The sequence below is a fragment of the Barbus barbus genome (assembly GCF_936440315.1).
Source record: "Barbus barbus genome assembly, chromosome: 3".
In the NCBI taxonomy this organism is placed as follows: domain Eukaryota; kingdom Metazoa; phylum Chordata; class Actinopteri; order Cypriniformes; family Cyprinidae; genus Barbus; species Barbus barbus.
In genome coordinates this window covers 41,314,407-41,338,478 of record NC_136731.1, presented here as the reverse complement: position 1 = coordinate 41,338,478, position 24,072 = coordinate 41,314,407, and the positions used below count along the sequence as shown (strand labels likewise).

The 24,072-nt window shown below is 36.9% G+C and overlaps 1 protein-coding gene across 1 annotated transcript; it reads left to right on the top strand.

The window, feature by feature from the left end:
* Positions 1–14,033: 14,033 nt before the first annotated feature.
* On the top strand, positions 14,034–22,080 carry cbx2 (chromobox homolog 2 (Drosophila Pc class)). Its single transcript, XM_079381912.1, has 5 exons — positions 14,034–14,240; positions 14,317–14,360; positions 16,432–16,497; positions 17,919–17,988; positions 18,083–22,080. Exons 1-5 carry the CDS (start codon positions 14,157–14,159, stop codon positions 19,403–19,405), a joined length of 1,587 nt encoding a protein of 528 aa, XP_079238038.1. The 5' UTR covers positions 14,034–14,156; the 3' UTR covers positions 19,406–22,080.
* Positions 22,081–24,072: the final 1,992 nt, after the last annotated feature.

The following is a 24,072-nucleotide window of genomic DNA, read 5'->3' as shown; positions in this document are numbered from 1 at the left end:
AAATAATAATGGCCATTCAACGTGAATTATATAAATAATTTTAATAGCACGGCCATTTAAACTCCGATGGTCTACCATGTGCATAAGCGATCACTGCAATCCTTCTGGGCTGGAATTAATGTAACACAGATATCGAATACCAGTCGTGTCTAAAGTGAATGTAAACAGACGGGCCAAAAAAATCAGATATGGTCAAAAGATCAGATCTGTGCATTAAGACTTGCAGTGTAAACGCAGCCAGAGAAACACTAACACATGCATTTAAAAACATGCTACACTACAACAACTTAACATTTTTAGGGAATCCATTAGACCATTTTTACCATGTTTTTGAAAGAAGCCCCTCCAGCTCACTAAGGCTTCATTTATTGGATAAAAAATACAGTAAAATACAGTAATATTCTTATATAATATTAGAAATCAAAATAACTATTTTCTACTTGAATATATTGTAATATTAATTAAATAAATTAAATATATTGCCGCGGTTAAGACAGCTGACTCCACTGTGATGTGACCCTGTCTCTCTCTCTTACACACAAACGTACACACGACATGTTACTCTACACTGTGCAAAACTCCACATTTGAACAGTCAATAGCAAATACTAAAATGAATAACAAAACTTACAATCGCTGATTCGGAAGCGCCAGATTGACATAACATAGTCAGAATTGACCACGTTTTTAGAAATAGCCTTCGTGCACAGCCAGCCTTGTACTCTACTAGGTTCACGAAACTGTCGTCCATAAAATGCGTTTCACAAATTCGAACATTTAGGTTGTGCTGTTGTGTTGTAAACAAACCATATCAAATGGTTTCTAATTGCATCTACTTTCGGAATGCCAAATAAAGTGCTTTTCCTTTCGCATAGAAACACACAACGTCTCCCTGACATGGCTGCATCAACACTACTGAAACCACACCTTCTTTCTTTGCGTGCACATTTGGGTGGCATTATGCAAATATTTCCACATCATGACATAGACATGTGGGGGCGTGTTTGAATGAGCCGTTTTAACCCGCTCTGGATCAGCCGTCTCTTTTAGATAGAATAAATCCTTTTGTGGGAAACTTTGAGCTTTGTAACTCTGCAGATCTTATACATACACACATAGCTACATACACTAAAAAAAAGGAAAACAAGAAATCGCATCATATGACCCCTTTAATTTTTGATTATTAATATGCAATGCTAAGAACTTCATTTGGACAACTTTAAAGGTGATTTTCTGCACCCTCAGATTCCAGATTTTCAAATAGTTGAATATCGGCCAAATATTGTACTATCATAACAAACCATACATTATTGGAAAGCTTATTTATTTAGCTTTCAACATTTCAAAATTTAAAAGGTTGAATTGACCCTTGTGACCCTTAGGGTCATATATGATGATTTGCTGCTCAAGAAACATTTCTGATTATTTTTAATGTTGAAAACAGTTGTAAATTTTTATATGTGGAGATATAAAGGAGAAATATGTGACTCTAATCCACACTAATATGATCTTCTGTACATAATCACATTCACCTTTCTGTCACTTGTCATTGTCCTTGATAGATGTTGAAGGGAAGTATCTAATCTGTGAAGATAAAGACTTATATCACATGCTTTTTAGTAACAAGCCTAGAGTTAAGTGTCAGTTTAAGGGTCTTCTCATCCATTTAAAAAAAATCTGCTGTCATTTATTGTTTCAAACCTGCATGATGCCATTTCTGTCATATAGCATCAAAACAAACTTTTAAGCTTCAAAAATGCGCACCCTAAAATAGTCCATATGAACCATGCAATTTATTACTTCACCTATGAAAATAAAAGTAGATCTGTTGTTGTTATAGATCATGTAAAAAAGCAATACAAGACTATGGTCCCTGTATGCAGTACTTGTGCTCCCCCTTCTGCTCTGACTGTGAACTACACTGCTAGTTATTAAAACGGTGATGATAGAACACAAGAGGTCCAGTGACGAAAGGAAACGAGCCAGGAACCAAAACCACTCACAGCATCCACACAGCTAAGAGCGGGTTATTCTGCTCCTGGATGGCTCTGTCATGTCTGGAAACACTTTTCAAGCCAGTTAAGGTGGTAAACACATGAAAGTTCAAATGGCTGTTCATTTTGTGAACGTTTTATAAAGATTTGAAAAGATAATATTAAACTATTGTACATAAAGTCATTAGTGAGAAATTGTAGCAAGATGTCTGAAAAGATGTTGTATTTTAAACCTGAAAAAAACTCTAATGGGTTAAGATAAGAGAGCAGTGGTAAGAGGTTGCCAAGGCGATGGGGTCAGGATCAGGGGTTGTCATGGTGACGGAGTCACAATGGGAGAACTTAGATAAGAGGTTGTTATGATGTCATAGTGACAGAATCACAAGTGAGGGATTGTTATGGTAATGGTGACAAGAGTAAGATGTTGTTACGGTGACACTGTCAGGAGTAAGATGTTGTTATGGAGATGCTGTCAGGAGTAAGGGGATGTTACAATGCCACTGTCAGTAGTAAGGGGTTGTTACGATGAAGCTGTTAAAAGTAAGGGGTTGTAATGGTGACACTGACACAAGTAAGATTTTGCTATGGTGACACTGTCAGGAGAAAGACGTTGTTATGGAGATGCAGTCAGGAGTAAGGGGATGTTACAATGACACTGTTAGGAGTAAGGGGTTGTTACGATGATGCTATCAAGAGTAAGGGGTTGTTATGTTGATGCTGTTAGGAGTAAAGGGTTGTTACGGTGACACTGACAAGTAAGATGCTACGGTGACACTGTCAGGAGTAAGATGTTGTTACGTAGATGCTGTCAGGAGTAAGGGTATGTTACAATGATGCTGTCAGGAGTGAGGGGTTGCTACGATGATGCTGTCAAAAATAAGGGGTTGTTACAGGGATGCTGTCAGGAGAAAGGGGATGTTACAATGATGCTGTCAAGAGTAAGAAGATGTTACAGTGATGCTGTCAAGAGTAAGGAGTTGTTACAATGACGCTGTCAGGAGTAAGAGGTTGTTATGTTGATGCTGTCAAGAGTAAGAGGTTGTTACGGTGATGCTGTCAAATCTGCTGTCATTTACTGTTTCAAACCTGTATGATGTTATTTCTTTCATATAGCATCAAAACTGACTTTTAAGCTTGTTACCGAGACACTGTCAGGAGTAAGAGGTTGGTACAGTGATGCTGTCAAGAGTAAGAAGTTGTTATGATGATGCTGTCAGGAGTAAGGGGATGTTACGATGATGCTGTCAGGAGTAAGGGGTTGTTACAGAGATGGTGTCAGGAGTAAGGGGATGTTACGGTGATGCTGTCAAGAGTAAGAGGTTGTTACGGTGATGCTGTCAGGATTAAGGGACTGTTACGGTGATGCAGTCAAGAGTAAGATGATGTTACGGGGATGATGTCAAGAGTAAGGGGTTGTTACGATGATGCTGTCAGGATTAAGGGACTGTTACGGTGATGCAGTCAAGAGTAAGATGATGTTACGGTGATGCTGTCAAGAGTAAGGGATTGTTACGGTGATGATGTCAAGAGTAAGATGTTGTTATGATGATGCTGTCAGGAGTAAGGGGTTGTTACAGAGACGCTGTCAGGAGTAAGAGGTTGTTATGTTGATGCTGACAAGAGTAAGAGGTTGTTACGGTGATGCTGTCAAATCTGCTGTCATTTACTGTTTCAAACCTGTATGATGTTATTTCTTTCATATAGCATCAAAACTGACTTTTAAGCTTGTTACCGAGACACTGTCAGGAGTAAGAGGTTGGTACAGTGATGCTGTCAAGAGTAAGAAGTTGTCATGATGATGCTGTCAGGAGTAAGGGGATGTTACGATGATGCTGTCAGGAGTAAGGGGTTGTTACAGAGATGGTGTCAGGAGTAAGGGGATGTTACGGTGATGCTCTCAAGAGTAAGAGGTTGTTACGGTGATGCTGTCAAGAGTAAGAGGTTGTTACGGTGATGCTGTCAAGAGTAAGGGATTGTTACGATGATGCTGTCAGGATTAAGGGACTGTTACGGTGATGCAGTCAAGAGTAAGATTTCGGAGAAGTCGTGGCCTAATGGTTAGAGTTGGACTCGTGATCCAAAGGTTGCGGGTTCGAGTCTCCGGCCGGCAGGAATTGTAGGTGGGGGGAGTGAATGTCCAGCGCTCTCTCCACCCTCAATACCACGACTGAGGTGCCCTTGAGCAAGGCACCGAACCCCCAACTGCTCCCCGGGCGCTGCAGCATAAAATGGCTGCCCACTGCTCCGGGTGTATGTTCACGGTGTGTGTGTGTGTTCACTGCTGTGTGTGTGCACGTTGGATGGGTTAAATGCAGAGCACGAATTCCGAGTATGGGTCACCATACTTGGCTGAATGTCACTTCACAAGATGATGTTACGATGATGCTGTCAGGATTAAGGGACTGTTACGGTGATGCAGTCAAGAGTAAGATGATGTTACGGTGATGCTGTCAAGAGTCTGTTTTGTATTTATATCCATAAAAATGCTAAATGTTTGTTCCTTGAGGATGAAAACATGAATAATTTAAATCTAATCACAAGCAAACAAACCAAACTAAATCAAATGGTTGAAATCTATGGTGTAAAAAGTGGACTCATCTTAATTTACATTGCTGGCAATCAATCGATCAATACTCTGTTGCCATGATGACCCAAGAGGTCAGGTCAAGCGCATGGACGCTTCCAGCTCCTGTTGACTTTTGACCTACAGATGTCAGAGGTCAGTTTTACAAGTGTGGCATACTAACAAGCGTTTATGAACACTGCTGCTGCAAACCATGAGAAAATCAAACAGTCAGACACCTTGGCATCCCAAAAGTTTCATTAGTCACAGCATGAACATAGAGCCAAATTAAAATTATACTTTAGCTGAAAGATTCAGCAGCTGCATTTATAGACCATCTCTGTCTGGGGGCTCTACAGGTTAACTGCACCCACAAGCCACGTCTTGCCTTGACAATACCAGACCATAACCATAAGATAGGGATGTGCACATCGATGCTGAGTATCGATATATCGATACTCATAAGCTTTTAATTTGGTATCGATATTTTTTAAAAAGTATCGATATTTTAAATATATTTTAATAATTTCTGCATAACTAAATGTTTTAGCGCTGTGTACAGGATAATCGGTGACGCTTTGTTTATAAGACGTTACACCAATCAATCTGCGGCAGAATGTGAGCGATCATGTGTCTTTCAGCTAACTTACGTACTCAACACACGCAAGTCGCACACTTCCGCATTACAGAATGGCACGATGGCAGAGAGGAAACGTAGCGTGGTCTGGTGCTACTTCTCATCAGCAGCAGAAAAAAATATTGCACAATGCAATATTTGTGATAAGAATGTCGTACACAGCAACAATACAAGCAACCTTTTTAAGCACTTACAGACAACACACCCTGAAACTTATAAAGAAGCGGAACAAAAACAAGCTGCCCAGTGTTCCTCTGCTCAGTCTCCCTCTGTCCGACAGAAGACGTTACAGGAGAGTTTTAAAGGAGGCAAACCCTATCCAGGTACAAAGAGCAGAGTAATTAGTTAACCTATTAACTGTACATACACACACACACACTCTCTCTCTCTCTCTCGTTACCATTAGGTGAATAAGAATAAATATAAATGTGTGTGTGTGTGCAGTGTGCGTGTGCAGTGTGTATACAGAGTGTGTGTGTGTGCAGTGTGTATATACAGAGTGTGTGTGTGTGCAGTGTGTATATACAGAGTGTGTGTGTGTGTGTGTGCAGTGTGTATATACAGACAGAGTGTGTGTGTGTGTGCAGTGTGTATATACAGTGTGTGTGTGTGTGCAGTGTGTATATACAGACAGAGTGTGTGTGTGTGTGTGCAGTGTCAGTGTGTATATACAGACAGAGTGTGTGTGTGTGCAGTGTGTATATACAGAGTGTGTGTGTGCAGTGTGTATATACAGTATGTGTGTGTGCAGTGTGTATATACCATAGACTGTAAATTAGTCAGAGGCGAAATCGGCTGAAACCAAACAATTTTAACATGTTGCTTTTCTTAAACGCTAATCTACAGCTCAAAGATTAGTAAATCTTTATCAACAATTGCTGTAATCTTACAGTGTTGTCCTGAGCATTGCTAAATACTACAAAAATGTAGAAAGTTGAAGATGAAGAAAAAATGTCTTTAAAATTAAGAAATGTGAAAGCACATTTTATGTTGTTGGTATTTTAGTTTATTTTATTAAGATTAATTTTGTGAGTTTTTTTTTGTAAAATATGTAGTTAGTAAACAGAATATTGAAAGAAAAAAACAAATAATACACACAAATAAGAAATAAGTGAAAATATGCAACATCTAGTTTATGTTGTTGGTATTGTTTATTTTATTAAGATTTCTGTTTAATCAATATTTTTGTAAGAAGGTTGTTTAAACATTTTGACTTATTTGTCAAATTTGCTTTTCTAATAAATGTGTTATTAATGGCCAGTATGTGTATGTAATTTTGTCTTTACATGTAATGATCTTTTTTTTTATTAATATTATTTTGGAAAATCACATTAACATTTAAAATAATAAGTGGTATCGGTATCGGTATCGGTATCGTAAAAAAATTAACAAAAAGTATCGGTATCGTATCGCATTCAAAAATTGTGGTATCGCCCATCCCTACCATAAGACACATCAGCTGATCTGCATCGCCCTCTGCTGTTTCAAATAGCAATTCAGCGTATTACTCACACTGTGTCTGTAGTATGTACTGCACACAATGAGTAAATATGCATGAAATAACAATGATCTTCTGCTTTAGTCAAAATGTTCAGTCTCCAGCAGAATATTTCCAAGGTTATGTTTGAGCCAGACGTTTTGTAAATAACTTTTAAATGTTTATTTTCTCATTAGATGACTGAACTCTCAAAAGTTAGATGTCTTCAAATAAATTTGACTAAAAATGCTCATTTTTATTTCCAAGCAAATAACTCAACGCCACTTGCTTTATTAAATATGTAACATGATGATGTTATGTGTATTAAAAACTGTTTGCACGCTGGCTTACATACTATTTTTATAGGCAGTATGCATGTAATAGTCAATAAAAGTATTTCATGTCAAACATAAAAATTATCACTGTAAAGCAATGTTTATTTTATTATCATTGAGATACTATTATAGTTTTTATTCATATTTTGAATCAGTTTTTAATTTTATATTTTCATTTTAATTTCATTTTCATTTTAGTTAACATTTTAGTACTTTTGTTGTGTTTTGTTGTAATTTTTTGTCATTTTTGTTTATTTTATATGTCTAGTTTTTTTCAGTTTTAGTTTCAGTGCATCAAGTTAAAATAAATTAAACTGAGAAATTTTGCTTTGACAACAAGCTGAAATATTTAAATTTTCATTAACACTCATTTTATTTAGTAACAGAAATGTGTTTTTATTATTATTATTATTAATGGTTTTAATTTTACTTTCAGTTTTAGTTTACTGTAATAACCCTGCTGTAAAATGCTGATGGTTTCAACAAATATGCATTTATTCATGTGCTTGTATGCTCTCTGTTTTCCTGCAGTATTTCCCAGTGCAGTTTCATAAGGGAGAGCATGGCTACGATAACCAGGCTCTGGACATGAAGCCTTTCTTCAGGGCCGTGGGGCCGGACTTCCAGAGGAATCTGGAGGGGGGGGGGGGGGGGGGGGGGGGGGGGGCGTTTGAAACGGTCAACATTTACACGCTGATGTGCCACCTGCTAAAAATCACACCTGAATCCAACAACGGACACCTGGATGCCACACGACACATGCTGACCTCCTCCATACAGACAGAGAGTGAGAACATCTGCTCATACACGTCTATCTATCTATCTGTCTGTCTGTCTATCTATCTATCTCAGAGGTCTTCAACCCTGCTCCTGTGGACCCACTCTCCTGGAAAGTTTATTTCCAACCGGCTTCAGCACACCTGCCTGCAATTTTCAAGCAGTCTTGAGGAGCTTGATTGGCTGCTTCAGGTGTGTTTGATTAGGGTTGTAGCTAAACTCTTCAGGATAGTGGGTCCCCAGGAACAGGGTTGATCATATTATGTTAATCCTATAAACATGTATCCTGTCCACACTCCAGTCCAGTCGGTGGCGGTAATGCACCTACAAGTTGGTTTGCCAACCGCCAATAAACACCAAAGAAGAAGAAGAAGGAACAGGGTTGAAGCTCTCTGATCTATCTGATTTGTCTGATGAATCTTTCTTGTGTTTCAGATGAAGGCTCGTGATGATATTCTCAGCAGTGTTTTCACTGGTCTGGGATCTGTCGCTGGTTTTCTGTTCATTGTATTTATTGTTCTCTTATGTCATGGCATTCACAAACGCAGGAGGAACAAAAGCAGGTATGTAAAACGATGGACACCTTTTCGTTTAGAATTTGTCTTAAATTTAATTTTGTTAAAACAAAGGTGAGAAAAATCATATTGTGAAACCAGTATTATGACTTTATCACATCATTAGTTGAGTGAAGCATTACATTCATAAAAGCATCTTTTTTGGGGTATTTTGTACTGTATCAGCTTTATTTAGCTCATTCTGCTCAAAAGAGACTAAATATATATATATTTTTTTACGATTATTATTAAAGAGATAACAAAGAAATAAAAATGGTCATGACTAACCTGATTTTGCCTTTACAGACAAGATCTTGAATGTTGCACTGAATGATCTGGATGTGTTTTGTATTCTTGGTTTACTGTACAGTTCCACAGACAAGGGGAAGATTGACAAGTGTCACTCTGAAACAAAACAAACAGCATTTTAGATCCAGGACTCCAGAGGAAGACACACACACACACATTTTGTAGTACAAACAATATTATTGTTGCTGTCTGTTAATTTATCAAAATAAAATAAAAAATATGATTTTGTCATCTGAAGTATTTTTGACTAATGAAAAAGGAGCTTGGGGTTTGCTTTATATAGCATACAGGGTGGGTGAAAAGTAACTAGGCAATATTTAATGGCTATAGAACTTGTAGTATCAGTGGAGTCATGATGAAAACAGTCTCTAAATAAAGGATTTTATTTCCTGCATCGATAGTGCAGGCATCAGCTGCGAGAGGCAGCCTATGCAACATAAACTAAGGGGCCAACCACTTGACTGTTCAGGAGCGAGCTAGAGTCGCAGCATGTTATGAAGTGTGGAATTCCATCGTTCTTGTGTAGAGATGGTGGCGTACAGTGAAAGAGAGGAATGCGACACTACGTCGGGAGACAACACAAAAAATTGTCATGCAAAGCATCCACATCCCAGTCCCAGAATGTGGCGACAGTGCAAGACATGTTTACCTGCAGAAGATTATGCATTCCATCCCTGACCGTTTGAGGAAACTGCTTGACACCACCGCATATATATAGCATCTGGCCCCCGGAGTATCCATTGTTGAATCTGGTCCCCTTTAAATTAAGTTTAGACACCCCTGCTCTATAACTAATGAAAATTTGTGAACGTGATCTGCATTCTGCAGAAAAACTTTTTGATTTTCTAAACTTTAAGTCATAAACTGAGCAGGATATTTTAAAATTGAACTAATTTAAACCCCTTAGCTTAAATGTTTTCATGTGAATTGCCTTTCAAAAGTTCTGATCTTCTTTGTCTGTTCTGAGAATAGACATGACTTTCACTTTCTTTTCCTTCCCTGTTTTCCTCCACAACTTGTAACATTCTAGAACAACACTCCGAAGCAAAAAATACTACATTAAGAAAGCATGTGTGCATGTGTGCTTAGTCTGTCAATCAACATTAGACTACAGCGCCACCCTCAGGCTGAATTACGTAGGAACGCTAAACCTCTGCCAACAGTCTCTATGCGTTCATCAATTAGAATATCAGCTTACAAACTTTTTATCATAAATTCCACTAAGACCCAGAATCTTTCCTTTCCACTAATTCTCCAAAAGACACAACCAGCAATAAAACAAACAAAAATACATTCCCAAGCTTATGATAACATATGTCAGGGCGTAACACTAGACAATGTCTGTAGCTTCTCAACCTCATTATACATTACATGACCAGAGAGAAGTTAGGGTGAAATATTTGATCATTTGGAAAAAATAAATAATAATAAATATCAAAGCATTTGTCCAGCAATGGGAGAAATTAACCTTTTCATGGCTTCAAATCATTAGAAACAACAATTTTGCAAAATGATTCAAAGTGCTCAAAAAAAAAACAAATGTTTTAATGAAAGTATAACAAATAGCCAAAGACCATTATTAATGAATATCATTAAATATGTATGTGTACTTTTATTAATTTGCAAGGTTAGTTTTGATTATTTTATGGAGGGCTTATCTAAACAGGCCAATAAGAGACTATTAACAACTAGGCCTACTGTTCCTTTTAATTACACAAATGCCTCATTAATGCCCCCATGAAATCAAAATTGAAGTGTTTGGCTTTTAGTATGATTATGTTAGCCATAAGTTTGTCTAAGCTAGGATGCTCCAAAAAATGGCAAATTTAGCATTTAGAAGATATAAGCATTCAAAACTCATCCTACACTTCAGCTTCTCATCAAGCTTTCTGTCCAATCAAATGCTCTCTAGAATCCGAGGCGTCTCACCCCCTACACTATAAATAGAGGCTAAGACTGCTGCTGAAATCTGTCACTTGGTCACAGAATTTGTATTTCCTGCATGGTGAATGGCATGTAGTGCACTATATACAGGATGGGGAATGACTCAAACAGTGTCAATATGCTTTCCATTGGATGATTTGGGTTGAATGAAATCTGGTTTCCTGACAGTTAAGGCGGTCACACACCGGACGAGAAGCGCAGCGCCACATCGCCCCACGTCTTTAAAAATCTAACAAATAGTTTTGAACTGTGGACTCCTGAGCCATTGCTGGGCGCCAATGACAGACGCCAAATGGTGTCGCTGGTGTGCGTATACACTCATATAAAACAATGTGTTCGAATTTCAAAGATATGGCGCAATGCAAAGCAGCACACGGATGGGCTTCTCATCCGGTGTGTGACCTTCTTAGCCTGCCCCGGACCAGGTTAGTTTCCCAGCACAAGTTGCCACAGTGACTGAGCTTGATCTATGTTAAATTTGCTTTATGGAACCAAATGATATGACAATGAGTCAGACTAACTGAAATAAGCCTGGCTTATTTGGTAAACTTGGTTTATGAAACAGGCCTCTGTCCCAACCAGAGATATAAGCTAAACCAGGGGTTTTCAACCTTTTAGGACATGCGCCCCCCCAAGTTTGTCTAATTTCACTCGCTGGGGGGGCACGCCCCACAGTTTGAAAACCCCTGAGCTAAACAATATTTGCTATTTTAAAAAGGGTACGGGGTTGCTCGAGAGCTAAGTCCTGGGGGCTGTTTCATAAAACAAGTTTACCAAACAAGCCGGGCTTATTTCAGTTATTCTGACTTATTTTGAATCAAATCAACTGACAATAATTCAGACTAACTGAAATAAACCTGGCTTATTTGGTAAACTTGTTTTATGAAACAGGCCCCTGCCCTGTCTTCCTGTTTCAGTTGAAATTACATCAACACATAGAATAACGCTATGCGTTTCAAACCACTTCAGTGCACCTTTAAAAATGTTCTGTACATTTATAAAACTGATCCAAGATCAAGTGAAAACCATGGCCCCTGGTTAAATAGTTTAATGCTGGGGGTAGATAATTAAAGGAACATTTTCCATTGATATAGCTTGTTTAGTAGTCCTGTGCATTATACAGTTACAATGAATCAGCAAATTAAACATAACATGTTTAAACATATAATATTATGTTAAATATTTTTATTTGACCATTAATTTATTAAATGACAATATAAATTAAAATTCGTCAAAGTAAGGTTACGTTACTACAATGTGCTTCATACTCTACTGGACATGATCTCATGAGCAAACATATTATATGTTAGAAAATTAATTACAAATATGTTCAAAGGCATCACATTTATAATACAGTAACGTCATTTGACATTATATCAATTTCTTTCAGTTTTGTGTGTTATTCTGTCTGTATTGGTACTGGTAACGTATTTAGAGGGACTTTATCGGAATTATATGAACCAGGCCTGAACTTTAAACTGTTTTAGAGATAAAAAAATATATCTATCTATCCATCTGTTGATCCATACATACAAATAAAACCAACTAGTCAAACAAACAAATATGATCATTACTAACCTGATTTTGCTTTTACAGACCAGATCTTGTTGCACTGAGTGATTTGGATGTGTTTTGTAGTCTGGGTTTACTGTAGACAAGGGGACGATTGACAAGTGTCACTCTTAAAACAAAACAAACAGTATTTTAGATCCAGGACTCCAGAAGAAGGCTCACACATAAACATGATTCCAACAGATATGATCAATGCAAAGAAAAACAGGCACAGCCATAGCCTCTGGGGTGTTTAAACTGTCATCAGAAACTTTGAACAGTCTTTTATGTAAACATTTATAATTTACATCAACATATTTGAGTTTGTTTCAATTTTTCCCTATATTCTTAACCAGAATAACTCTGTAGAAATATTAGGAAAGCACATTTTGCTCTATTTTGTAATACTGAATATAGCCAACTCCAACTCAAAAGTGACTTATTACATCTTCTTGTTACACATTTTTTCAGTAGGCCTAATTGAATTTCTGTGAATTGAATGCTTCAGTAGTGTCAACAGTTTGTTAACATTGGTTCAGTCACAAATAATAGTATATTGAGCCAATGGAAAAACGGTCACGAAACCATTGAATACACGAGCCCGCGATTTTGGTAAATAAATAACATGTAAACTTTATACCACGTCCTGAAGCAAAACCTTTGTAGAATAATTTCAGTAGTCGATACTAACCATAACCTGTTGAAACTCCTTATGAAGAATATAATCTGTCATCTCTTGTGAACTGCGTTGGGTTCCCGCGCATCCGCGTTTGAATTGATTGTAGGCCTACCAACGGTTTTTTTTTGTAGGTATACTTCAACAGATTGGCTGAGCACAATTAAATATGATTGGTGAATATAAATGTTTAATTTTAACTGATTTAAAATTAAATCTTAATTCGATTTTAGCTACGATTAACACAATTTTGTTTAGGAATAATTATGAAGAAGTCGTTTTTGCGCCAATCAACAATTTTTCAAAATTATATTTTTTTGTTTTCATTTCTTCACATTGCACTTCTCTTTACATGAAATACAAATGTTTTTTATCATTTGTTATCATTGCTTGACTAACGTATGAGGGCCTTAGGCTACTTTTTCAATATGGCATTTTTATTGTATTTTTATCAAATTAGCTCTATTTTTTTTATTATATTTCAATTTGTGTCTCATGTGTACCTCATCGTTTAACGTTTCACCTTTTTCTTTCTTTTTACAAATATGCTATACAATAGGAGTCTTGTTGAAATAACTTGATATAAACAAATGTAAATTAAATACAATATTATATTAATACACCGTAATATTAATTGCATATAAAATGCAATATTTAAAAATTTAACACCACAATATATTAAACATAATACTAAAAATCATACATCACGATATATTTACATTTTTTAACAATAACTAAAACGTTTCACCTTTACTGGCCTCGCATACTGTTTTCTTTCTCTTTTTTTAACAAATAACCGATATTATACAACAGGATCCTTATTCAAATAATTTGATACATAAAATATAGAATAAATTGAAGTTAAAGAAATATTAATTGCATGTCAAATATAACAGAAAAAACATAATACCACAATATAATGTTAATAATAATATTAAAAGTCACATACAGTACAATTGAATGTTATACTTAAGATATTAATAACTAAATATATCTGAATATAAGGATTAAAATAACAAACAATAAAATAAACAATTTAAATAAACATATATTGATTTTATGTTTCGATAATAATTCAGCACAAATGTCTTTTACTTTTGTTTGTACATCAAACTCATTTATGTTTGTGCAAAATAATAAAAATACAACAAAGTCAGATTATCATATATAATTTCACATCAATATGCTGTTCACCAAAACATTGTTGAAAAGTGTGTGACGTCACGTGGACGGTGTCCTGCGAGGGCCATTGCGCGCGCGGCGCGTTTGCGTATCCGCCCCCTTCTGTCCTGCTCCGTGCTCCTCTCTCGCGCACTCACGGAGAATGAGATGAGAATGAGATGAGAACAGTCATGGAGGAGCTGAGCGCGGTGGGAGAGCAGGTCTTTGATGCCGAGTGTATCCTCAACAAACGCCTGAGGAAGGTAAGAAGCACGCACACAAACACACACGTGAACCCGAATGCGTGCGCGATCCTCAACGCGTGTTTGATTTCCACAGGGCAAACTGGAGTATCTGGTCAAGTGGAGAGGATGGTCGTCCAAGTAAGTGAGAACTGATACATATACTGCCTTTATTATGTATGTAAGTGTGTATATATATGTAGACCATATAGGCGATATATATGTGCATCAGATAGACTGGTAGTTCGCCAATGCAGCGCTTTTTGCCAGTAAACATCCTCGAATGTGAGTCTCGAGAGAAACAATGAAAACAACAACAACAGCGTGTTGCGCGTGTTTAATTTCGCGTCCACGCGTGGATTCGTGCGCTGCTCTCCACTTGATCGCACTGCATCGGATTAGATCGCCTTTGCCTCTTTTTCCTGCATTTCTCTTTGTCTTCCACATTACTTTTGCTGTGTCTTTTCATCAAGTTGTTTTTATTTTGATTTTTTTTTTCCACTGTTCGATCATAACTGGTGAAGTAAAATCGACAGAAACAAATTTAAAGTATGAGAAAAATATTTTAGTGTTATTAATATGTTTTTAGTTATTATTTTCGGTGATAAACATCATGTATTGAGTTCATGAATCGCCTAAAGCTGGGTCAGGCGTTACAAAGACAGTTACATTGTATCAGTTTTAGAACGCTTTTTTGTTACTTTGTAACAGTTTGTTCTTTTGTAACGCAACCGGTTTGTAGAATTCACCGCGCGTGGTTTGAATCTACTTTTTTTTTTTTTTTTTTCATTAAAAAGTACAGCTGCCCCCAACCCCCCTTAATGCCCCCACGCTTGCTCTCTGTTACACTGTCGCCCCCTTTTTGCCCCGTCTATGGGTACTTGAGCTGTCAATCACACGAGCCACACCTCCCGCGCGCTTCCATCTGCTTCATTGATTATTTATCTCATCAATTTTTTTATTGGATAATATTACTTGTTCAACCAAAATCATAAACTGAGCAGAACTCAGGGTATTATGTCTCGAATGCTCTAGATATTTAAATTGAGGGACCAGAGGTGATGTTTTGTTGAACATTTGGTATAACTCATAATAGCCTGTAAAAAAACATTTTAAATATTGTGAATGTAAGTGAGGTTCTTTACACATTTTCCTGGTCCTTTGTGATTGATGTATCCATCAGCCTATTTCCATCACATGGTAAAGAAAATGGAAAAAATAAAGGTAATTTCGACTTTTTATCTCGTAATTCAGAAATATGAACTTACAAAAAGACAGCCACAATTGTGAGAAATAAACACAAAATCAATTCTGACTTGATCATGATTTTCTGACTTTATTCTTAGAATTGTGGTATAAAAAGTCGCAATTACCTTTTTTTTATCCTCTAGCTGAAACTAAAAAAGCAGATTTGTTAAATGTAAACTCAGAAATCCTAGAAAAAAGTTACAATTACCCTTTTTTTATTGATCACATGGTGGAAACGGGTTTCCATATTAATGAATCCAAGCATGTTTATATTCATAATTTTACATCTAAATGCAATAACTTAATCTCTTATGTTTTACCCACCTGTCACTTTTCACCATCCAATGAATTCTTGATGGACAAAATCAAGCCTCGTCCTGCGTTATTTTCCTGCTGGACATAGCAGTAGTAATTATGGAAGTAAAATGGCGTTTCATGTTGATTTTGAGTAATGCTGGGTTAAGGATGTCTGTTTTGAAGGATCACTACTTTTTTGTGTGTTAAATGAAATCCAGACGGCCCAGACCCTTTGAAGTGCCCTTTTAAGTAAACTGTCATCTTATCTCTTTTTTTCTCTGCTGTATAACAACAACCAGGCTGTGCCTGAAGACCAATTGAACTCCACATCCCTTCTGTTTACATTTACAGTAGTAGATGCAAAATTGCTATCCAAATGATTTTCAAGGGGTGGTACACAAATAGCTTGTTTTGCATGCTTGGTTATGCTGATTTAGTCTTGTGGTGTGACATGCTGCATTTTCCAAAAATTATATGTGCATATGATTCATATTATTTGCAAGAGTATATGAATTATAAGTACTTAAAACGTGTCAGACTTGAAAGAAATACGAGTTATAGACTTTCCCTTGTACATAGCCATCATTTTGATGCTAAATTAAAAACTTCATGAGCAAGTTGTTTGTCATCTACTCGCATGCTAAAGAAGCCAGTGTCTGTGTTTCAGGCATAACAGTTGGGAACCTCAGGAAAACCTTCTTGACCCGAGACTATTGGCTGCGTTTAACAAGAGGTAAGAGATTTCTCTCATTGGACGAGCAGGCCTGTGTTTGAGAGCAACACCCCCTTCCCCATGTGCAAACAATATGGGCTGCAACGCTTGGGAGGGCGTAAATGGGGCTCCATTCACAGGGCCATTCAGGGGCTGCAGACGTGTCCAGGCTCACGAGTTCCTCTGCTGCCTGACTGAAAATCAAACATCGTTAACATTTTCAAAGGAACTAGTTTTAGAGTTTTCTGTCAGCGTTTTGCATTTGGTTTCACATTTTATGAAGGATGGGTGTGAAAATGAGACTTGGATCACTTTAGAAATGAAACCACGTGTTCACACCAACTTGCTACTGTTAAAAAATAGATTTTTACATTTTTGGAAGAGTATTTGTCTAAATATGACTCTGAATCCATCCTTAAATGTAAGTAAGGAATTTTTCTCCAAAGTTTTATCATTTGGCAAGTAAATATTTCTTTATTTGAGAACTCAATGTTTGGAGAGCAAATGAAGCTTTTCATAGGAATAAAGAAAGTTATGTTTTTTGTCCAAATTAGAACAATGGAGAGTTGTGACAGGAAGTGGGGAGAAAGAACAGGAAGTGAGGAAGCTTAAATTAATAAAAACAGGAACTGAATTTCACAATTGAGCTGTTTTCCCCCTATAAATTAGCCAAGACTGTTAAAATACTGTGAAAAGAATGTTTTTGTTTGTTTGTTTAAATAATGAACTTTAATATATTTAATTTTTTGTACTTTTTATTGTTAGTTTAATCATGATTATTTTTATTTATTTATTTAAATCCTCTTTATGTAAAGCACTTTTAATTACTCTTGTTTATAAAATATGCTATTTCATTAAAATTGCCTTTGCCTAATGGCCTTTAAAGGGGTGTTTGAGCTTTTTTGAAGGCTTAAATGTGTTTATGGGGTGCATTGTAACGTGTTAATGCTACGTAAAAAAAAAAATATACATATTCTTATATTTTACCTTTATTCTACACTGCTGTTTCTGTTCTTGTCAAAACGGTCTGTTGAGTTCCTGGTTCTACGAAGCCGCTCCCACAGAAATACGCAATGGGCTCAGATTGGAGAGCTGGCCCAATGTGTTGTGGTTCGTTACACCAGGGTTAGTGATGTCACCAACCTGGGAAGAAGCTTGCTGTAGTCCCTACCAGCTTTTTTTTTGTAGCCCTTAAACAGCGATTTCTTTAAAACGAACTTTGAGCGTCGTAATTGTGCAAATGTTGTTTATGCTCTAACAGCAACATAACAAACTAACTAAAGTTAAAAAAGTGAAATCATAATCAACCACCCCTTTAATACTGAAGTAATAGTCATACGTAATACAGTTTAATGATAGCAAGGACTGTATGATTTACATAATTGAAATGAAGCATTGCTAATCACTGATTCATTTTTCCCAAATGTTTTGTCCATTCTTAGGGAGCAGGAGCGGGAGCTCTTGATACGCAATAAGGGCAAACGGCCGCGTGGACGACCCAGAAAAATATTGGTAACTATGCCACAAAAAATGCCAGAGTTCTAGTGAGAAAAACCAACTTGCACCACACATTGTTCTCACCATTTTCTATATGTTCATTTCTCAGGAAACCATTCCAGTGGTATCCAAATCAAGCAGCTCTTCCTCATCGACTTCGTCTTCTGGTTCATCATCTTCCTCGTCTTCTTCCTCTTCTTCAGATGATGACGACGATGAAGACGACAGGAATCCAAAACCAAGCCCTCGTCCACGAGAGCACCACCCGGTGCCTCAGAAGAAAGCCCAGATCGTGGTTGCCAAGCCAGATCCGCCGAAGAAGCGAGGAAGGAAAGCGCTTCCTCCAGAGCTGAAGGCGCAGCGCCAGGCCAAAGGTCCCCGGAAGATGCTCAAGCCAATTTCCAGAGACTCGGAGCTCCGAGGGAGCATAAAGAAACCACTCATGCCTGCAAGCTTCACCTACACCGGGTTGAACCGAAACTCTGGAAGGGAGCCAATGGCACTGCAGAATAGAGGTTCTTTTACCCAGAGGAACGCTTTAAGTTCCTTGGGACGCTCCGTTGGCTCGGCCTCGTCGCCAACTACATTAAGGCCGCCACAAACCAAAACTGCTTCGGAATTCAAGCTCTCAGTCTCAGATATGAGCAGCGGAGGACTCGATCCCAAAACACCCACATGCAAATCTCCAGGAGTGGCTGCATTGAATTTGCACAGCAGCAATGGACAGACATGTCCACAACTCTCTCCAAATGTCCCGAAGGCCTCGGATCAGACTATACATCAAAGATCAGGATCTCTTCAGAAATCCCCATCAAGCTCATTTTCCTCTCTTAAAACCCCTTCCAGCCTTCAAGCTCTCAACCTGCAGAGCGTCAACAAAACGGCGCAGGGTAATGGCACCTCCACAAACGACAGTTCCTACTTGAAGGGTACCTCCAACCCCAGTAGAAAAAGCTCTGGGTTTAACACAAGACACGATCAGAGTCCTGCACCGAATGTCCCAAGTAAGTTCCCAACCAGTCAACAAGTCCTTAAGAGTCCACAACGGGATAAATCCAAAGCGGATGATTTGTCCGAAAGACTCAGGAAAAAGAATCAAGGTAGAGTGGACAAGATACTCACTCAGACAACTGAGGGCCGAGATCAACCAGCGCAAGACAGATCCTCTTCTAAAGATGCAGGGAAACCAAGCAAAACCCTGAGCGAGTTGAGCACTGGAGAAGAGGCAAGCAGCTCAGATTCTGACCACGATTCCTCACTTCCTAGTGACAATCGTGACTTGGCCATCTCGGTGCAGGCGGGTCAGGACTGGAGGCCGACACGGAGCCTGATCGAACACGTGTTTGTCACCGACGTCACTGCAAACCTGGTCACTGTAACGGTGAAGGAGTCGCCCACCAGCGTTGGATTTTTTAGCATCCGCAATTATTGAATGTCGACAACTGGAACTGCAGCCACTCTGTGATAATCGGGATTAGTTTAGAAGGAACTGTTTGGTGCTTCTCCATTTTTGGATTTGACTTATTTTAACTCAAAATCGGACTGTTTAATTGGTCAGTTTTGAAGTTCTTAGAGAAGACGAATGCCTAAAGACCTGCTCAATCAGAGACGTTTTTAATCTCATTGAAGCATAGATATTAAGCATAAATATGTTACTGAACAAATAATTGACCGTTCGTCTTGGTTTCCACTTCAGGGATGGTTTTATGTTTTCTTGATGTTGATTCTGAGTCCAGTATTAGTAAAGAAGAAAGTCACCAGATCGGAACAAATGTATCCAAAATGTGTTAAAGCAGAATCTCAGATCACATATTTTAAGGTGCCTGTTTTTAAAGCTGTCCTCTTTCTGCCTGATAGCTATTATAACTGAGGTTTTTGTTTTCCTTCTAGAATGAATGTGGGCATATTTTATACTACACAACAGTTCTGTTTATTTATTATTATTTCTCACTGGTTTTTGTTGGTAGTTGAAATGCTGAAACATACAGTACAGATTCTTTTTATACAAAATTCATCCTTGTCTGTTTTGAGTCGAACGCACAGTTCAGAATATGGATGTGTATATAATCAGGGGTGTAAGAATGACATCAGAGGAGTCTCTTCTGCTCACAAAGGCTGCATTTATGACCAAAAAATGCAGTAAACAACAGTACAATTTAAAATAACTGTTTTCTATGTGAATATATTTTAAAAATGTAATTTATTCTGGTGACTTAAATCTGAATTTTCAGCATCATTACTCCAGTCATCATTACTCCAGTCTTCCAGTCACACGATCCTTCAGAAATCACTCTAATATTCCGATTTGCTGCTCAAGAAACATTTATTTTTATTAATGTTAAATAAAAATAATAGAAAGAAAATAGTAATGTGCCAATGTCACTTTTGATCAATTTAATGCATCTTTGCTAAATAAAAAGTATTGATTTGTTTCAAACAAAAAACTCTTTTCTTTTTTTCTCCTTTGAAAAAGTCTTTAAACAAGTGATAATCTCAAAAAGGGAAGGTGGTGAACTTTAATAAAAAAAAAAAAAAAAGGTTGCTACACCCCTAAATATATATCACATCATAATTATTTGCAGTCCAAAAATAAAAATAAAAAACTTCATAATGAGCTTTTAATACATAATTTCCACATAACATATCTAAATATCCTTAAAATAAGATAAATGTGTTTGAGAAGCAGCACTGCACAAGATATTTAGACTTCTTTTAGATTGTCTTTAATGTGAGTGTATTTTGTATTGTTATGCTTAAAACAGTGATACAAAATACACTCGTATTAAAGATACAGTCTAAAACAAGTCTTAATATCTTTAGATGTTGCTTAAGTATTTTTGGGATTTTTTTCAGCATTAAATGATTTTTTATTTTTTTTATCTGACACATAGAAGAAGCAACTGACGCTACTTGACAGTAATATGTACTGCAACTCTTATTTAGCGTTTATATCATATTTAGCGTTTGCTGTCTGCATTTTGTCTGATCTCCTCTGCACATCTGAGAGGCCGTTTAATTACACAGGTTTAGACGTTTTAAGAAACCCTTTAATTTTCCCAGAATTCTAAGAGGCGGCTTCCTGACACAGAATATACTGTGGTCTCGGCCATCCCTGAACCTCACACCATCTTCAGCTTCACTCAAACCATAACTCCAGTGGCTATACCTGGGCCGCATTTCCCAAAAGCATCGGAAGCCCAAGTTGATCATAGCTCATAGCATAACTTGGCTTCAGATGTCTGTTCATGCAGTAAGAGTATAGAGCTGTAAAATAAAAATGAGAACAGTTCAGAGTTCATATTGAGATAAATGAGCAGTTGGAGACATTGTTGTGATCTCTGGATCTCTAGCGGAGACACATTTTATAATATAACAAATTCAAAATATTAATAAAAACATTTCAGTTTCATTGAAAGCAGTATCTCACTGGTAACGTGTCAAATTATTTTGACAGCTGACAGTGTAGAGCAGAGTTTTTGCCCAGAGGCAGTCAGGGTTTTTCTGAGCATTTCGACATGTTTGCAGTCACTGCGATCCGTCTGCATGTCTCCGCAGGGCTGCTGTTATCATTCCTGACCGCAGTGAGATAATCACAGAGCAGCAGAAGGAATGAGATAACAGGACATGCGTGTGCTGAGGTTACTGCAGCACTTCACTACCAGCTTGCTCTAAGCACCATTACGTCAGACCTGTAGATGGGCTACTACCCTAGTTATTTTTATATTTGATATTTTTCTGTTTTCATTGAAGTTTTAGTTGATTTTTTTTTCTTTAAATGTCTTTTTTTATTTTATTTTTACTACACAATGTTAAAATAAATGAAAATGAGAAATGGCACCTATAGTTGAAATGTAAGTTTAAAGCTAGTGTTTTTATGATACGAATATAGAAACTAATATGGTTTTAGTTAGCTTTTTATTTTCATTTTAGTTTCAGTTTATGTCAAGCAGTGAATTTGTTCTTTGTGGTTTTAGTTAACCATTTGCAAGGTATTTATTCTGCAAGAGAGAAAACATGATTGTATTTAGTTACTATAATACAGTTAAATTCACATCTAAACAATGCTTAATGTTCCTAAAAAGCTTTATTTCCTTCAATATAATTCTGAAAAAAAAAAAAAAAAGCATTTTCTTTTGATTTTGAGGTCAAATGTTCCCTGGACCTGCTTTCATGAGTTTCACCCACATGCTTCCTCCTAAAAATGAGATTTAATGCTCATCATGGGTGTATAAGGCAGGCGGGACACAAGATAATCAAGTCCATCAACATTATTGTGCCATGCAAAAATGTCTCAGAAAGCGCTTTGCTTTCTTTCATTTGGAGTAATGTATTATAATCTGTCTTTTTCAGCACGTATAATGTTATGATATGTCTATCATAACATAAATAATGTGAATTCACAAGTGCACAGTCATCTCTAAAGTCTCTGTAAAATAATAGTTGGGCTGTGGAAAGGGTGGAGACGAGGGAAACTAACAATCATCTCCTCCATCCACACCCAAAAAACTCAAACATGTCAGAGAGTGAAAACACAATGCTTGTGTTTGGTTAGCAGAGATGAAGTTAATAAAGCTTCACTGTCATCATTGTCTGAGCAATCTGAGTAAATACATGGAAAGGGGCCATGACAATATGCACTGTACCTGATAGATGCTATTTGCACTAGTGAAACAGCAGTATCTTCTTTGCATTAAGTGTAAATAGTTAGATGCTATTTGTACTTACTGTACTATACTAGTGGTAGATAGTATTTGCATCTCTTCTAGTATAAAACAGTATGAAATTATAACAACATACTGAGTGTAAATGGATACCACCTACCCTAATAATAGTTTTTTGTTTCTTTCACATGGAAAACTATTATTTTAAACTCTGATTCTGATATTCTGAAATCATAATTTTTAAGGGGAGGTTCCTTTAAAACTTGCTAGTAAATGGCCACTGTTATGACTGGCTAACGTCACTGCATAGGAAACAGTATCAACACTATTGCATGCGAGTGTTTGGAAAATTTACAAACAAAGCATTATTAAATAATTTCCTTAAGTCTGTGATTACTCTCCATTACTGTGCCTTGATTATATATATATATATATATATATATATAAAGAAGAAGCTCGGAACAAACATATAAACCTCCGATGTGATCCGAGACGCCATTAAAATAGACCCCTCATTGATCCTGTCCCTGGGATCCTTCTCAAGTCTGTACAGAGACACAAAAGCCGTCAAAGCATCCGAGACGCGTCAAACGTATTCGTCCATTTGTCCTATTGTCAATAGACTCAAGCGCGAGAATTATGTCAGAAAGTCAGCTTTAGATGTATTCTTTTTTCGGTGCAAATGTAAATCATTGTAACATGTTTGCTTCTGTGATGCAAATTAATGATTTGATTTTACTTTTATTTTTTTTCCAAACTGATGTATTTGTTTTGTATTCCAAAACGAATCATTGGTGTGCAATGACTGTATGGGTAACACTTTATTTTAAGATGTCCTTGTTACATTTTACATGTACTTACTATTATAATAATAAATTATGCATAATTACAAGTAACCCAAGTCAAATCCTAACACTATCCCTAACCATATGTTAATGAATATTACTCCGTACTTAAATGTACAATTACACTGTAATAAGAACACCTTAAAATAGTGTAACCATTGTATGAAACTGTAAAGAGTTTAATAGCAACATCAAAATGCAGAAGAAAACAAAAAACATTTGGGGTGCATTTGATTTTACTAAGTTTTCAACATTTTAGATGTGTAATTTTATAGTTACATTCACAGGTACAATTGAAATGCATTTATTATTAGCACTACTAGACAAATACCTGTTTTAAAATTTGTCCAAATCACTGTTAATTATTACAACATTTGTTCATAAACTTCTAGCATACTGGGATATTTTGAGGTTTACACAGTAGGCATTAAAGAACAACCCTCAGTCCACATTATTTCATTTGGGCTTATATTAGAATAAAAGTCATAACATGTAGAATTTGTGTGAAGATCGTTGCTGCTTGAGTTACTTGAGTTGCTCCGATCACGGACATGGCTAGATCTTCTCCTTCAGCCACGGGTTCTACAACTTCT